Raw genomic sequence first — 19,830 nt, 5'->3', positions numbered from 1 at the left:
TGAATTTTCAAATTTGATTCAAAATGGCCGACTGGTGGTCAATTTTGTTTTTGACTCCCATGTGCGAAGCACAAAATGGGAGTCTTTGCAGTTAGTGTGTCTGTGTGTATGTGTGTATGTGTGTGTGTATGTGTGTCCGACTGTTCCACTGCTATCTCAAGAACCATACATCGGTTTTTGATGAAACTTGGTGCATAGATGCTCTGGGCCAATGCGCAGATTTGATTAGGTTTTGGTAAAAATCCATGCTCGTTAATTACCTAATTTGCATGATAATTAGATAATTTTTAGCTGTTCTATGACTGTTCCACTGATATCTAAAGAACCACTCATTGGATTTTGATGAAACTTGGTACATAGATGCTCTGAACATATGCGCAGATTTGATTAATTTTTGGTAAAAATCCGTGCATATTAATTACCTAATTTGCATGATAATTAGCTATTTTTTAGTGGTTCCATGACTGTTCCACTGATATCTAAACAACCACTCATTTGATTTTGATGAAACTTGGTACATAGATGCTCTGAACTAATGCTAGGTTTTGATTAGTTTTTGGTAATAATCCGTGGATACTAATTACCTAATTTGCATAATGATTAGTCAATTTTCGGTTTTTCCACTGATATCTCAAGTACTAATCATCACATTTCAATGAAACTTGGTACATAGATGTCATACGGCACTGCACAGACCTGATAGTTTTTATGGTAATATCAGTACATATTAATTACCTAATTTGCATAATTAATTAATTTTCAGCATTTGATATAAGTAGTTAGCATTACATTTCAATGAAACTTGGTACTTACATACTCAAGGACTATGCAGAGATTGATTGTTTTCGATAAATATTTGTGCATATTAATCACCTAATTTGCATAATTAGTTAATTTTCAGCTTTTCCATGGGTATCTCAAGTACTAATCATCGCATTTCAATGAAACTTGGTACATAGATCCTTTAGGACTATGCAGAGACCTGATTAGTTTTAGGGTAAATAATTGTGCATATTAATTACCTAATTTGCATAATTAATTTTCAGCTTTTCTACTGATATCTAAAGTACTAATCATCACATTTCAATGAATCTAGAATTATGCAGACCCAATTTGTTTCCGGTAAATATTTGTGCATATTAATCACCTAATTTGCATAATTAACCAACTTTCACACTGATATCTCAGGTACTATACATCACATATCAATGAATGTACATGGATGCTGTAGGACAATAGACAGACCTGAATAATTGTGGGTTAAAATCTGTACATATTAATTACCTAATTTGCATAATTAACCAATTTTAAGCTTTCACACTGATATCTAAAGTACCGTAAAAACTCCAAAATTTCGACCGGTTTTAAATAATTGGTGTTAGAAATGTGACGTGTTTTTAGAGTCAAAATTAAGGTGCATTTTCGGACGGTCGAATTTTTCAGAGTAGAAATCAGCAAAAAAAAATGGGGATGATAGACAGTGTGCTTCATTAGTTTTTAAAAAATGCAATGTCCGTCAATTGACGTAAACCTTCCTCATGTTTCACGGTAAAAGCAAAGGTCGTGGCCGAGTTGTAACTCAAAATCTAAACAAAGTCATCAATCAGTGAGTATTATGACAAGCAAAACATCCTACAACATCAAACGTTTATACGAGACCGGAATCATTCGCTTACGATGAAACCATGGAGCTAAAAAAATTAGCTCCATGATGAAACTAAGTTGACTTTTATTTGTATTTCATAACCATTCAACAAATTTATTTTGTGTACATTATTATAATCACTACTGAGTACAGTAATAATCAACAATTCAGAAACGCAGCATGCCGAGATTTTTGTGTTCGTTTTTATTTGAAACTTCGTTTATTTAGAATATATTTTCCCTGATATTTTCGTTACCAATAAAATAAAAATCTCTCAGTCAATCAGAAACCCGGATTCATGCCTTTGAGGAAGGTCCCGTTTGAATGCTCACATCGGTTTTTTTTTCGTTTGGGGGAAAACTAAAACTGGTCGCAATTTTCGAATAAGAATGAGTCGGCAATTTTGAGTGGAGTCGAAAATTTGGAGGTAAATAAAACACCGAAACCCGGCAAATAAATAGGCGTTCGAATTTTTAGAGGGGTCGAAATTTTGGAGTTTTCACGGTACTAATTATTCCATTTCAATGAAACTTAGTACAAAGATGCTCTAGGACAATGTACAAACCTAATTAGTTTGGGGTAAAAATCTGTTCATATTAATTCCCTAATAAGCATAATAATTCATAATTTTTTGGTTCTAATCACATTTCAATTAAACTTGGAGACATAGATTTTCTGTTACATTGCGCAGACCTCATTAGTTTTACACTCAAATCTGGTCATATTAATTTTCTGATTTGCATAATTAGTTTTCAGCTAAGTAATTTCGAATTATATTTAATGTGTCTCCAATACTCTCAGCACATGGGAGTTCTTTCTAAGCTTTCTTTGATAACAAATACTGTTCCAGAGCCATATCTCTGACATGCTTTGGCCAATCACATTAAAACTTTAGATATACATCATACTACATGTATGATGTATATATAAAGTTTGAATGTACTTGTACTTGTCCAACTTGGCGCCTATGCTCAGGTAATTGCCCACATTTTGTTTTCTGTGCCATGTTCTTTTGATCATTGTTTTTCCTGAATACTGGTAATCAAATTTATATACCGGATTCTGCTGTAAATTCTCACACATGCACAAAACAAACAATACACCATACAATCTCTTGAATATAGGTGTCACTATAATTTAGCCGTCGGGAAAGAGTGAACCCCTTACTAAAATAGGAGTCATGAAATGTTGAAAAATTACAGTTATTCAAAAAAATGTTCACATGATAAAAAAAATAATCAGTATATTCAATGTAATATGCATTTATTTAACAGAAAGTATATTCTAAGAAAAGTTTCAAATAAAAGCAATCACGAATGCATTGCATAGTAGCAAATGATCACGGTGTGGTAGCGCAATCCAGCCATGCTGAGGTTCAAAAGTGAATGACTTACTTGTTTTTGAAGTGTTGAAATTGTTGATTATTACTCATTAGTGATTGAAGAATGATTTAACACTTTTACAGTGATATTAACAGCTCATTGTCAAAAACTTCCGAAACATTGATGTATTCATAAGGAGTATTGACAAAGTTTGCCACCAGAACAAAAGCAGTTGGACTGCATGTCTCACATCTAATCACCTCTGAACAATAAATAAGTGTGAATATTTAAGACATGTTGTCGAAATGAATGAATAGGAGTAGAAACAATGCCGTTTTGGACCAGCTGGTTGGACCAGTCAGTCATGGTCTTGTTGAAATAGGGGTGCGGTTAGTAATAGATACTTTTCATGTTTTCAATTTTTGTTAAGAATTGGGGGTGTTACAAATGCGGTTTATATTAAGATTTTAACGGTATAATAATGTACAAAAAATAAATTCGTTGAATTGTTATGAAATGCAAATAAAAATCAACTTAATTTCAAATATAAGTGAATACGGTAAATCAAATTACCATAGCTCATTTAAATATGTTAATGTTATTGAACGAAATGCAGAAGAGATTTGGTGATGTTGTAGTATGATCTTTTGGCCTGGATTTTGATGGGAAAACGGCATGATTTTTTTTTAATTCAAAAAAATTAGTTGTTTTCAAAAGATAAACTGAACATTTAAAGAATAATTTAACACTTTTTTACGGTGACTACAGCTCAATGTCAAACAAAGCTTACCTATTCACGCTAGTCCACAATAAACGTCATAAAATGATAAAACTTAAATTTAAAAACCCAAACTGCCGTTTACCAGCCCAGGGCCATTTTACAGCAGAATCCCGTAATACAGTGTGATTATCAAATCATGTGATTATCAAATCATGTGATTATCAAATCATGTGATTATCAAATCATGTGATTATCAAATCATGTGATTATCAAATCATGTGATTATTAAATCATGTGAATGTACATAACTCTTAATGCAAAGCAATTTATGCAAGATTTGACCTGAAACAACGTCTTCTGACCTTGATAGGTTCAGTTTGTCATTAACCAAACAAAATGCTGTGTCATGCTGAATTTGTTAAAATACAATCTGATTTTTTTTTCTAAAAACTGGTCATATGCAATTTTTAAAAGGTAAATTTCTTTGAGTTTTCGTGTAAAAGCATGAACCAAACTGCCCTTGTCATATCAAAGAGAGAACGACTGTACCAATCAGAATTTTCATCCAATGAAACATACTTTTTAGATAAATAATGTTAATAAATATTTACCCAACATCCACGTAAAAAACTCTGGAGATTCTATCAACTCATTAAATGTCTAAAAATAGAGGGGTGGGCTTATACCCAGGGAGGAGGAAGTATGGTATAACCTTCACAATGTGTCAGAAGGTGGTGTGAAAGGGCACGTCCAAATTTGGGCCATGGATTGGTTAATTATTACAGGACACCTCAGCAAAAGCCATTGTAAATGACCCTGCTTCTGCAATATGAATGCATTTAACAGAGACTCAGGCATTGATGACCTGTACATGAAATTATTTACTAGGACACTGCTGGTCAGGAAAGATTTCATGCATTGGGACCTATCTATTATAGAGACAGCAATGGAGCAATTTTAGTTTATGATATCACAGACGAAGATTCATTTCAAAAGGTAATTCTGTTTTGTCACTGTATAAACTAGTTTTCATCACTCAGTTTGTTAAAAATTTAACTTTGAAGTTTTTAAGCTCTGCTGTTGACCTAGTTGACAAAGCAGAGCTTTTTATATTATCATCTGACGTCCATCTGTTTCAGCTTTACATTTTTGATTTCTTCTTGAAAACAGCAAGTCCACTTACTTTGATACTTATATATGTACCTTGGGTTGACCGCTCTGATTTGTTCATTTGGTGACATTTTAGTGAAGCTGACATACTGCTTGTCTTACCTTGCCCTATATTCATAGTTACCCTTGTTATGTCTGCAGTAATTCTAATAATGTTATCAGAATTGAAAAAAATTCTATAGATCTTGCATAATTTTTTTTTTCCAGGTTAAAAATTGGGTCAAAGAATTGAGAAAAATGTTAGGAAATGATATTGCATTGTGTATAGCAGGTACGTTTTCATTTCACCTGTGTTTTGACAATGAACTATCTATATCCCACCCTATACCTTCTGTCTATGGACTACCTATACCTACCGTCTATGGACTACCTATACCTACCGTCTATGGACTACCTATACCTACTGTCTATGGACTACCTATACCTACTGTCTATGGACTACCTATACCTACTGTCTATGGACTACCTATACCTACTGTTTATGGACTACCTATACCTACTGTCTATGGACTACCTATACCTACTGTCTATGGACTACCTATACCTACTGTCTATGGACTACCTATACCTACTGTCTATGGACTACCTATACCTACTGTTTATGGACTACCTATACCTACTGTCTATGGACTACCTATACCTACTGTCTATGGACTACCTATACCTACTGTCTATGGACTACCTATACCTACTGTCTATGGACTACCTATACCTACTGTCTATGGACTACCTATACCTACTGTCTATGGACTTACCTATACCTACTGTCTATGGACTACCTATACCTACTGTCTATGGACTACCTATACCTACTGTCTATGGACTACCTATACCTACTGTCTATGGACTACCTATACCTACTGTCTATGGACTACCTATACCTACTGTCTATGGACTACCTATACCTACTGTCTATGGACTACCTATACCTACTGTCTATGGACTACCTATACCTACTGTCTATGGACTACCTATACCTACTGTCTATGGACTACCTATACCTACTGTCTATGGACTACCTGCACCTATTGTCTATGGACTAGCTGCACCTATTGTCTTTGGACTAGCTGTTGTTTCTATTAAATGTTTGTTTGTTTTGCAGGCAATAAAATAGATTTAGAAAAAGAAAGGCATGTTCCAGTTGCTGATGCAGAATCGTGAGTAGAAAGTAATTTCATCTATAATATTTTCACATCTTGTAAATAATGTATGTATTTGTATCTACATGTATATTTGATTGGATTGTTTTCACTTTACTATGATACGTTCTACAGTCTTTCCCTCAATGTGCTCTCATCAACTGCTCATTGTATTGTGTAGATTGACTCATTATATAAGCATTGTACATTGAAATGAAACTTATTTATCTATCTATAATTACATTGTCTGTATCATTGTAGATGATATATGAGGAGAAATGCCTGTCTTTGTTGTTGCTGTTGTTGGTGATAATTACTCAAACAATTTTTATCTGGATTCATTATAAAATGTCTCATTGGATTCTAAATGGCTAACTGGCAGCCATTATTTTTTTAGTATTAGTTGGTACATTACTTACATAAGTACCGCAATTTTGTTTTACTTAACGGGCATTTTAATATTAACAATGCATCGAAATCATACATTTTTGCCATTCTGAACCTGTATCTTGGTCATACATGAACAGTTTTTCTTGACCGGACCGGATTGAAGATGGCCAAATGATAAATGCTGTTTTAGAGTCATTCTAATCTAAATCTAAATTGTACATCATGTTACACTTACTAAAATGCATTTGTTTATTGTTCAGATTCAAAATAGTGGACCTATTTTAGTTTTATTTACTAAACAAAATTTGTTTAATCGTGATTCTCAATGGGCAAGGTTGTAATAGTTGCTATGTTTTTAATTCTAGATATGCAGCATCAGTAGGGGCTAAACATTTTCATACTACAGCTAAACTAAATAAAGGAATTGAAGAAATGTTTCTTGATCTTAGTAAAAGTAAGTTGATACCACTTGTCTTTTGTTAAGGTAATTGAATCAGTTCCTTGCTTATTCCAAGGCTTTGGTACAAATCAAAAACAAGACTGATTGAATTTGACTACACATCACAGTGTACTGGGTATTAACTGATTTTTGCTACATCTTCAATATGTAATTTGTTATAATGTGTTTCTTTAGGAATGATTGAAAGACAGTCAGAAGATACACATAAAAGCACGACAACATCACGATCAAATCGCACTAAAACAGTGACAATAGTTGATGATGAACCTGAACAACCAAGTGGTGGGGGATGTTGTGGATCTTCCTGATTATTTACTCAGATATTGTAGTATTTGTGAATGTAAGCTATTTTAAATCAAACTGAATATTGACACTATGTAATTTATTGTCTATTCATCTTGCCTTTGTCCTGCATTGCTGCCAGTTGCATGTTGGGATAGCTAGAGTAGTTATATTCTCCTTGATGACACATCAATTCAGACCATTTTAATATTTACATAACTTTGTAATAAAGATTGCTACTGAGTGTCTTGCATACCATGACTCGACTGAGGACATACAGTCTGCTGCCATCTTGGATATGTTTTAGACTTTCCATGGATGAATTTTGTTCAAATTTTATGGGTACAATATATCTGCCACATGGATGTGCCTATTCACACAAAAGTGTACATACTTGCTGGGACCCCTCATGAGTCAAATTTCAGTTTTCATATCATTTTGAAACGGCTATTGAATAAAATCATGTACCAAGTCGAAGACTGTTTTCTTTCTTTCACGTGTCCAGTCCATGTTGATACAAAGCCACTACATGATGTCATTCATATTTACGTCAATTTCCATTTGTATTTATTTATTATACATGTAGCTGCCTTTCTCTTCCTTGTTTGGATGTAAGTTCTATAACTGGTAATATGTTCATCCTTCAGTCGAATACCCGCCATGCTTGGACTTTTTTGTTCAAAGTTAATAAATATATCATGTTTTTTTATTTTATGGCTTTTGAATGACTGGTAACCTTTATTGTCTTTCCCCCAAAATAAAAACACAAAACATAGACAAGCATGGATAAATTTCATTCAAACTTTTATTAGAACTGCATTCCCACTTTGTATTATATGTAGAACACCTTTTATGATATTGTGATCACCATGAGAAGTCAGTTGGTATGGTCACAAAATCCGAAATATTGTAGCACTGAAGCAAGCCTGCGCTGAAGGACATGTTTTATCACCAGTTTAAACATAATTGTCATTGTTGTATTTACTCAAGGCAATTGACATGTTTTTCAAAAAACTTTCAGATTTCTCATGAACTGTACAAAATTCAAAGCCTTATCATGCTTGCAGGGGACAGTGAGATGTTTTCAGATCATACAAAGTGGAATGCAACTTTAAACATGGATGGTGGGTTTCAGATGCACGTAATTTTTTGTTTGTTTCAAGTGTCCTGACATTCGTTGATCAATTTTGTTTGAATTTGGTGAAAGACGAGACATATTGGTGAACACATGCAGGTTATTTGACTTTTCTTGTTTATGAGTGAGTTCCAATGAAATGCATTCAAATAGCTGTATTTGTCACTGTAGTCGCAATACTTGTCATGTGTGCTCAGTCGGTTTATTTCACTGAATAACATAACATAATATAACATTTATTTCCTGTATGTAATATAATGTCAACATGTAAATAAATTGTCATCTTACCCTCTAATATGAATGACTCTTAGTGTGTTGACTTATTGAGGTGGAAATGGTACATGGAAGTATAAATAAGATAAGCTATTCTGTTTATGTTCCTGCTTAATGGAATCTGATACATTGGATTAGACTTTTTGATTGGTACAGATTGTATTTGATACAAAATCCCAGATAATTGGACATAGTTTGATCAGACCAGAACAATTTGTAATGCATTCACCTGTAACATAATATGATTATACATCAAAACTATACATACCAAAGCTCAAAAGAATAGTTTCTTTCAAAATAGCTAAAACAACTGTTATGGCAAGAGAAAACTGTAGTGTTTGGAAGTTCCAGCGAAATCACTGAAGACACTCATCATTGTTCAGACTGTCAATGACCTACATCCTATGTCATTCCTGTGGTCATTAGTGTTTCTCCTGTTGTGAATCTCTGTCAATTGGGATTCCTACATGTAAAAGCTGGATGACGAACATCGTAGCAGAGCTCATCTGCCATCATGCTCGTGTTGCTAGGTGTTGGTAAGAACTTGCATCTCCTGATTCATCACCATCACGGTGTTGTTTATCGTCTGGTTATGATTCTGATTGATTACTTGAGTCTGTCACCACCAGTCCTGTCCAAAGATGACCAAGTACCTAAGTTAGATTTTGCTTGATGGAAATGCCTGCCTCCAGGTATGTGCCACAGGACACATTACCAGTAGTAGTTTTTCAGGCACAGAAGACTTGATTCACTGATGTTGGATCAACACATCACTTCACTTCACATTTGGCCCTTCATTTATGCTCTGAGATATTGTGAGATTGGAGTGAGTTAGAAAAGAAAAGCTTAGAACTTAGAAAAGCCATACTTATTTCACTTGGCTACCAGGGAAGATTGTTACATCATTGTCATCCAGCCAGCATTATGCCATCATCTATACATTGGCCATGTTGTGAATCTTCTCGCCCATTACCATAGAATATACATGCATATGGAAGGATGACATTGCCAGATGTCTTGCTTTATATCTAGCAAGTTGTAGTTTGGTATTGCAATCAAGTTTTGCACCAGTGAACCCAACAAGGATATTCAACTTGTCTGCCTTTTTCTTGCTCATGGTGTGTTGTTCGCTGATCAGCCTATGAAATTCAGTTTTCAAAGCAAGCACAAGGGGAGTAAGGCTAGTAATACTGTAAACACATTAAAAAAGGTGCATACAATTTTAGCAAAAAGAAACTTAATTTAAAATAACATGCTTTGGAAACAAATGAAAGTGGTCAACATGATAACATTGGAACAATGCACCAGAACACTACATTTCAGAGAGCTCAGTATGTACGTACCAGGCCACCTGCAAGTCATCGAAATGCCCTTCATACAACCCAAACCTACAGCATCCATTTGTGGTATGCCTGCCTGGCTGGCTGGAGTCTCTGGAAAACTGCTCAGTTATCAAGATTCATCAACTGGATTGAGTTAATGGCTATTAGTGAGGTGTACAGTTTGACAGTGGAAAGTCCAGACTGGTGTTCAATGCACAACATCACCTTAGAGTGCAAGCACATCAAGGATTCACGCCGCATTAGGCAGAGTGGCTGGTCTCTCGTCAGATGGCCACAGAACTGTTTAATTTTTGGCTGGAACAGTCCATCAATATCTTTGTCTCACTGCTGAACACATCCATCAGCTGGGACAACATTGCTGATGAGGTTTTTCAACAAGTTCTGTTTACTTCTTTCATTCGCAATGAGGCATTGTTATTTCAAGGTTTGAGCTAACTCAGTATGTAGACATTTTTCTGTAGAATAACATACCTCATGTCTACCCAGTTTTGTACTTTTTAGTGTGTATTAAATGCTGGCATTGGATTGACACTATCTTTATTGGGCTTGGGACAATGTCTGCAGTTTTGCTTCTTAAATTTGGACTCAAACCCACTTTGTCTAATAAATATCTAAAGTGGTAGTAATTGGTGTGACACTGAAAACTAAAGGGGCTGCTCCAGCTAGGCCTCTTGTTTATTAGTCACTCCAATCACTTGTACTTACTGTCTGCCTCCATGGGCACAGGCGCTGCACCCTTGGAAAGTTGCTGTGATTCAGTGTAGAAAAAGCAAAACTGACGATTTTACAGGTATTACCGGTAGCCATAATCACCAGATGTGTCGTGCACCTGGTAGTTAATAGTTTATTTTTAATTCTAACTGGCAGTAATAATATCTACTTTATCTAACTCAGGAGCCTCTATTTTTTGGTGCATTTCATATCCGATCCGGTTTATCAGTAAATTATCTTCGCCGAATATGCTAATTTATCCAGAGAGATCTGGCATGGAATCCAGCTATTCAAAGCATGTAGATTTATCCAAAGTCATGGATCATAAACAAAGGAAGTAGATAATAATTCTCTAATACATGATCAGTTTTGGTATAAAACATTTATATAAACTTTTTACTGGTATAAATTTCAAATGTTCAACTTGAACCAATTTCAATGCCTTAATAGTCAGTGTGACCATCGTGACAATTGTCCTGCTTCCTGAAAATATATAATTTAAGTATTGGGTACCCAACTGTAGTGACACTTCTTGTAAAATTCGGCAATAATAATAATAATAATAATAATGACTTGATTACACAACAATACCATGTATTGTAAAACAAAACTACAATATTCAAAATGCAGCAATTGAGTCCTAAAATCGCATGCCTTCTCTTTTCTCCGGCCTGGTGGGAAAGACACAGGGCTTATTGGAATCGAAGAAACGAAACAAAAGAAAAAGACACATATAATGAAAATTAAACAGTAATCAGAAAAAATGGGTTTTATACGCACAATATTTACAAAATATTTGCCGAAAATAACAATATTTTAATCAGTAAATGGCTCGTTTTGCTAATTACAGATAATCGGGAATCTGGTCAGCGAAACAAGAGTCATACACGTACAGTATTCACAATTGTCGGTCGAAACTTGACACGTGACCAGTGTATGTAACTACATAAAAGATTTGCCGAAAATAACTGGATTTTAATTAGTAAATGGTTTCGCTAATTACAGATAATCAGAAATTGCTGATTACAACTATTTCACCCTTTTATTTGCGTTTACTCTGACATGGGCACGATTTGTGAGTGACCCTCATGCAGCATAAAATTACTCGCAATTTATGTAAGTGATCTATATTTATTAGAGACAGCACGCGAAAGTGTGGGTAGACAGAAAGTTTTGGTTAGCGTCGAGCAAATTGCAAGAGGACAATGAACATCCGTGGTCGTGGTTTCGCGGCGTTTTGAGTCGGGAGGTATATTGCTTCGTCTGTCAATTATATACACATCGTCGGTATACAGCTGGACCCTAAAGTGTATATAATTGACAAATGAAGAAAAATACCTTTTCGGACCCAAAACTCCGCGAAACTACGGCTATGAACATCGATGTATTTTGTTTTACTGGTAGTTTAGATATGCAACCTGTTCGCATTTTTGTGGTCTGAAATTAGTGGTTGTAAGACCAAAAATATGGAGTTACTCCATTTATTTATTTATTAACACACAACATCCCCCGGAGGGGGTGAAAAGGGTTACAAATCAGATATTAGTAAAAGAAAAATAACTACATAAAATGTAAAGAAAAAGAAAAAAAATAATAATAAATAAACAAAATTTGGCCAAAGTACTCAAAATTGGTGGATAAAATAATGAAGAGCATTTTCGGAGACGATTTTAGCATTGAGCTTGGTGCAGATTTTGAATTCTGACTGCATACCAGTCAACCAATCCGCTATAGTTAATTTTGCCCAATCAGCCGCTATCGTTTCTTTTATCCAATCATCCATAGTACTTACCTACCTATCATAGCTATGTAATCTGAAACATTCCCGCCTGAACTTTAAATACGACCACATAGAATCTTGGTTACCCAATCACAGGCACAATATGATCGTATGAAATCTTGATTGACCAGTCACAGTGTGGCCTTAACAAATTTTGAGTAACAATTCGGGACGGCATAAATGTGATTGTAGTATACACATACTCAAAATATAAAACCTTCTTTATATGTGTACCAAACTAATACAGCGATGGAACACTGAGAATACAAAGCTCCCACTTGGGTACGAATACAAAACTGGCCTGCAGTGGTATTTTTGTTTTGGTCAGAAAAGAGCAGATACTGCAATAGGACTGAGACGTTCCGAGAGAATTATTTGCTTTCAACATGTTAATAAGTTACAAATTATATGATGCCTATATAGTCAATAGAATATTACTATGGCAGCCATCTTGATATTTATGCAAATAAAATGTTCAAATAATTACAGGATTGGTTCCAGAGATATTCCAGCACATTTAAACTAGAACGTTGTATTTTAAAGCAGGAACAAATTACATGTGAAGATATTCTATTGTATGGCGGCCATTTTAGATTTATATTCAAATTTAAAAAGTGCCACAAAATGACATCATGTTATCATGCAGATTCACCAAGTGTATCGTTTCAGAAACTATAATCCATCAAAACATTTTATATACACTCCGGGTTGGTCACCTTATCTACCAGACTTTGCCAGTTCATTTGGTATTTCTCTAATTCTGAATTAATATAGAGAAGAACAAGTGGATGTGACATATTTTGTAAACGTTTTAATGATATAATTGTAACATATTTTGTAAACCGCTAAATCAGACTTTGTACCTTAACTAAGTCAGCGTCCATCCCCATTTGTTGAAAACATAGACTCTCATAGCAAGTAGCGCCTTTAACTGTTTACAACTGATGTATTACGATTTCGCGTGTAGATTCTGGTGCAAAACTAGAATTAGAAGATTCAATTTAATTTAATTTAATTTAATTTTCTGAGCTACAACCCATCTCTGTATACTACTTGAAAGCAACTATATTTACTATAGGTATTGTTCTGTCATTAATATAATAGATACCACACGATTCCAATATATTTGGAATGGAGGTATGCCGTGAAATACTAACCATATACACTAGTAGCAGGTCACTATCACCCAGGGCCAATTAGATGCCACGGAATTCAAAAATCTCGTTGAAAAAAAATGACTATTCAGCTATGTTTTATCCGGCACAAGAACATTTCCACTTAATTACGACGCGTGTTTGCAGACGCAAACGATCTGTCAGATGTTCGGCGATATAGAGAAAGTTTTTGGGGCGGCACATGTTCTATTTTCCGACTCATATATAATTAAATACAGTGGAGTGACTGTCTTCAAAAAACATACTTACATCAAGTATGCACAAAACTACTACCCATGGTACCAAAGACGTGGAATAGTGTTAGAGTTACAGAGCGTACAGAGTACAGGAACTCGCTTGGCAGATAACTCTGATAACACTGTAGATATACCAGGCTCGTTCCAAAGCAATACACACTTGAAGTAACCACATATAGGCACTAAATAAACCCACACCAAACGTATTGACTTAGACTAAATGAACTCACACCAAACGTATTGACTTAGACTAAAAGAACTGACATCAAACGTATTGACTTAGACTAAATAAACTCACATCAAACGTATTGACTTAGACTAAATGAACTCACACCAAACGTATTGGCTTAGACTAAATGAACCCACATCAAAAGTATTGACTTAGACTAAATGAACTCACATCAAACGTATTGACTTAGACTAAAAGAACTCACATCAAACGTATTGACTTAGACTAAAAGAACTCACATCAAACGTATTGACTTAGACTAAATGAACTCACACCAAACGTATTGACTTAGACTAAATGAACTCACACCAAACGTATTGACTTAGACTAAAAGAACTCACATCAAACGTATTGACTTAGACTAAAAGAACTCACATCAAACGTATTGACTTAGACTAAATGAACTCACACCAAACGTATTGACTTAGACTAAATGAACTCACATCAAACGTATTGACTTAGACTAAATGAACCCACGCCAAACGTATTGGCTTAAACTAAATGAACTCACATCAAATGTATTGACTTAGACTAAAAGAACTCACATCAAACGTATTGACTTAGACTAAATGAACCCACACCAAACGTATTGACTTAGACTAAATGAACTCACATCAAACGTATTGACTTAGACTAAATGAACTCACATCAAACGTATTGACTTAGACTAAATGAACTCACACCAAACGTATTGACTTAGACTAAAATAACCCACACCAAACGTATTGACTTAGACTAAATGAACTCACATCAAACGTATTGACTTAGACTAAATGAACCCACATCAAACGTATTGACTTAGACTAAATGAACTCACACCAAACGTATTGACTTAGACTAAATGAACTCACATCAAACGTATTAACTTAGACTAAATGAACTGACATCAAACGTATTGACTTAAACTGAATGAACTCACATCAAACGTATTGACATAGACTAAATGAACTCACATCAAACGTATTAATTTAGATTAAATGAACCCACATCAAACGTATTGACTTAGACTAAATGAACCCACACCAAACGTATTGACTTAGATTAAATGAACTCACATCAAACGTATTGACTTAGACTAAATGAACCCACATCAAACGTATTGACTTAGACTAAATGAACCCACACCAAACGTATTGACTTAGACTAAATGATCTCACACCAAACGTATTGACTTAGACTAAATAAACTCACACCAAACGTATTGACTTAGAATAAATGAAATCACGCCAAATGTATTGACTTAGACTAAATGAACTCACGCCAAACGTATTGACTTAGACTAAATAAACTCACACCAAGCATACTGAATTAGATTAAATGAACTCACACCAAACGTATTGACTTAGACTAAATAAACTCACACTAAACGTATTGACTTAGACTAAATGAACTCACACCAAACGTATTGACTTAGACTAAATAAACTCACACCAAACGTATTGACTTAGACTAAATGATCTCACACCAAACGTATTGACTCAGACAAAATGAACTCACACTAAACGTATTGACTTAGACTAAATGAACTGACATCAAACGTATTGACTAGACTAAATGAACTCAGACCAAACGTATTGAATTAAACTAAATTAACTCACACCAAACGTATTGACTTAGACTAAATGAACTCACACAAAACGTATTGACTTAGACTAAATGAACTCACAACAAACATATTGACTTAGACTAAATGAACTCACACCAAAAGTATTGACTTACCTTAAATAAACTCACACCAAACATATTGACTTAGAATAAATGAAATCACGCCAAACGTATTGACTTAAACTAAATGAACTCACGCCAAACGTATTGACTTAGAATAAATGAACTCACACCAAGCATATTGAATAAGATAAATGAACTCACACCAAAGGTATTGACTTAGATTAAATGAACTCACATCAAACGTATTGACTTAGACTAAATGAACTCACATCAAACGTATTGACTTAGACTAAATGAACTCACATCAAACGTATTGACTTAGATTAAATGAACTGACATCAAACGTATTGACTTAGACTAAATGAAATCACAAGAAACGTATTGACTTAGACTAAATGAACCCACACCAAACGTATTGACTTAGACTAAATGAACTCACATCAAACGTATTGACTTAGACTAAATGAACCCACACCAAACGTATTGACTTAGACTAAATGAACTCACATCAAACGTATTGACTTAGACTAACCGAACTCACACCAAACGTATTGACTTAGACTAAATGAACCCACATCAAACGTATTGACTTAGACTAAATGAACCCACACCAAACGTATTGACTTAGACTAAATGATCTCACACCAAACGTATTGACTTAGACTAAATAAACTCACACCAAACGTATTGACTTAGACTAAATGAACTCACGCCAAACGTATTGACTTAGACTAAATAAACTCACACCAAACGTATTGACTTAGACTAAATGAACTTTCACCAAACGTATTGACTTAGACTAAATGAAGCCACACCAAACGTATTGACTTAGACTAAATGAACTCTCACCAAACGTATTGACTTAGACTAAATGAACTCACATCAAACGTATTGACTTAGATTAAATGAACTGACATCAAACGTATTGACTTAGACTAAATGAAATCACAAGAAACGTATTGACTTAGACTAAATGAACCCACACCAAACGTATTGACTTAGACTAAATGAACTCACATCAAACGTATTGACTTAGACTAAATGAACCCACACCAAACGTATTGACTTAGACTAAATGAACTCACATCAAACGTATTGTCTTAGACTAACCGAACTCACACCAAACGTATTGACTTAGACTAAATGAACCCACGCCAAACGTATTGACTTAGACTAAATGAACCCACACCAAATGTATTGACTTAGACTAAATGAACTCACATCAAACGTATTGACTTAGACTAAATGAACTCACACCAAACGTATTGACTTAGATTAAATGAACTGACATCAAACGTATTGACTTAGACTAAATGAACTCACACCAAACGTATTGACTTAGACTAAATGAACTCACATCAAACGTATTGACTTAGACTAAACGAACCCACACCAAACGTATTGACTTAGACTAAATGAACTCACATCAAACGTATTGACTTAGACTAAATGAACTCACACCAAACGTATTGACTTAGATTAAATGAACTCACATCAAACGTATTGACTTAGACTAAATGAACTCACACCAAACGTATTGACTTAGATTAAATGAACTGACATCAAACGTATTGACTTAGACTAAATGAACTCACAACAAACGTTTTGACTTAGACTAAAGATAAGATAAGATAAGATAACAGCTTTATTACAACCGTGTAGAAAAATTTACATTTCTAATTTGGTGTTTAAAATGTAATAAAGTTAATAATGAATAACTAAAAAAGTAAGTAGGCGAAAGTTGAGTAAATAAAAAGTTAAATAAGTGTGACTGAGTGTATTCTTTTGTTTGTTCATTTACTGTTACTCAAGTACACATAGAGGGCTATAATAGTATTTTTATCTTTTGATTGTAAGATATGTTTAAATTGTTTTTCTTTATCCAAATTCAGGAAATTTGCATTTACACTGTTGATAGTGTGAAACATTGCGTCTCTTTGTTTTGTGTACAATTTACAATGTATTAAATGATGTTCCTCATTTTCAACTTCGTTGCAATGGGAGCATAACCTGTCTTCCACTGGTGTTTTTGGTTTTGTATAACGACCTTTTTCGATGGCAAGTTTATGGCAACTTAATCTAAATTGAGCTATTGTTTTGACATGTTGTGGGTTGTTCATCACTTTTATGTATTCTTCTTGTTCCAAGGAGTCTTTGAATGTCCTGTATGTGCGTAATTTGGCACTTTCCCTTTTGTTGTCTATATTCCATTTGTTAATGTAATATTGTCTAATTGAATTATTTAGTTTTTGTTTTGTGAAATCTGTGACATTGTTTTTGTTGTAAAGTTTCGTTCTAAGGTAGTCAACCATGCTCCTGTGTAAGTATTGTTTTCCATGTCTTTTATAGCATAACAAGCTAAATTGTCACTGTCTATCGCTTTGAGGTGTTTATAATAGTTAATTGCTGAGCAGTATATTCTGCTTATCAGTGGCTCTCTTCCCAGTTCCATTCTGCACCCAATTTTGCTCGCTCTGTTGCCATAATGTTAAGAATTTGACGACAAAAGCGTAGATGATATTTTTCTGTTGCTGTTTTGTCCCAATTAGTCTGATTTTGGAAAATGCCCCATATCTCACCTGCATATGTTAATATGGGTAGTTGTGTTACATTTAGGAGTTTTTCCTTTATCCTTATACTGTTCATGTTTGTTGGATATATGTGTGACTGGATCCTTGCAGCTTTGTAGGTCTTGTCTGCCAGTCTGTCTGCAGTAGAGGTTATTGATCCATTGGCCTTAAATGTTACTCCAAGATATGTGTATAATCCTGTAGTTTTTATTTCTTCATTGCCACATGTAAATCGCCTTGTATCTGGTTTGCATCCCGAATTCCTGAATATAATCACTTGCGTTTTGTTTGTGTTTACTTGTAGCCCCCAGTCTGAAGTGTATTTATGGAGAAAGTCTATTGCAGTTTGTAATCCTTCATATGATTTTGATAGTAGTGCAATGTCATCAGCATACAATAGGCTATTGATAGTTTTATTATCCAGTTCTGGTGCATTTGTTTCAATTTCTGTGAGTCCTGTGATAAAGTCATTTATAAAGATGTTGAACAGGGTTGGACTCAGAGGGCAACCTTGCTTAACTCCATTTTTAGTTTTAAATTGTTCTGTTATTACATCACCTAATTTGACTACTAAATCCATATTAGTGTACATGTTCTTAATTATGTTGTATACTTTTCCGTTGATGTTGTTACGTAGTAGTTTATAGTACAATGCTTTCCTCCAAATTGTGTCAAAACACTTTTTGAGGTCCACAAAACAACAGTACATTTTTTTCTTTTTTTCTTGTTGTTTCTTTATAATTGTGTGGAGAGTCAGAATGTGATCAACTGTTCGTTTTTTTCGTCGGAATCCTGCTTGGTTCGGATGAATAATCTTATTATTTTCTGTATGATTTGTGATTCTGTTGTTTATAATTATACTAAATACTTTAGCTATGACATTACCAACTGATATGCCGCGATAGTTGTTTGTGTCCATCTTGTCTCCTTTCTTGTGTATTGGAGTAATAACACTAGTGCTCCATATTTCTGGGTAAATTCCTGTTTCTAGCACACGATTGTACATATGTTTCAATGATTGTTTAATTTGTATGTTGCTGTATTTTAACATCTCTCCTGGAATACCGTCTGGTCCACTTGCTTTGTTATTTTTAATGCTCCTGTTGCCTGCACAACTTCTGTTAATTATATTGGTTTATTCAGCTTATGGTTGTCTTCTGTTTTATTCTCTAACTGTTCTAGTTGTGTTTTCATTTGTTTTATTCTATCTAATGTGGCAGAGTTATTGTTTCCAATTCGTTGAAAGTGTTCAGTCCACACTGAGTGTGGGATTTCTTTCAGTTTGTAATTTACTTTGGTTTTCGTGATTGAGTTTATTTTCTTCCAGAATTCTTGTGCATGTTCATTTTCATTTGCTGATTCAATGCGAGATAATATTTGTTGTTTCTTGTCTTTTTGCATGCTTTTTACATACTTCCTGAAGTCTTTTTTCTTAGTGTAGTAAAGCATTCTGAGAGTCCCATCTGAAGGGTTTTTTTGTAATATATTTGCAAGAGTTTGTAGTTCTTTTTTCTTCATGTTACATTGCCTGTCTGTGTACTTAACTTTCCTACGCATGGTCTTCTTCTTTGTTTTTAATTT

At 34.4% G+C, this 19,830-nt stretch overlaps 1 protein-coding gene across 1 annotated transcript in view; it reads left to right on the top strand.

Moving 5' to 3' along the window:
• Positions 1-7,606, top strand: part of LOC100367318 (ras-related protein Rab-21-like) — a 37,947-nt gene extending 30,341 nt beyond the window's left edge. Inside the window, exons 3-7 of the mRNA XM_002736989.4 lie at positions 4,577-4,684; positions 5,066-5,129; positions 5,961-6,015; positions 6,753-6,841; positions 7,022-7,606. Coding sequence (XP_002737035.1) covers positions 4,577-4,684; positions 5,066-5,129; positions 5,961-6,015; positions 6,753-6,841; positions 7,022-7,155 — 450 coding nt within the window. The 3' untranslated portion in view covers positions 7,156-7,606. The remainder of the gene's footprint in view (positions 1-4,576; positions 4,685-5,065; positions 5,130-5,960; positions 6,016-6,752; positions 6,842-7,021) is intronic.
• The last annotated feature ends 12,224 nt before the right edge of the window (positions 7,607-19,830 follow it).

The sequence above is a fragment of the Saccoglossus kowalevskii genome, chromosome 12, assembly GCF_978046115.1.
Source record: "Saccoglossus kowalevskii chromosome 12, keSacKowa6.1, whole genome shotgun sequence".
In the NCBI taxonomy this organism is placed as follows: Eukaryota; Metazoa; Hemichordata; class Enteropneusta; family Harrimaniidae; genus Saccoglossus; species Saccoglossus kowalevskii.
Note: the sequence above shows the minus strand (reverse complement) of the source record. Positions and strands in the feature narration are given on the sequence as shown.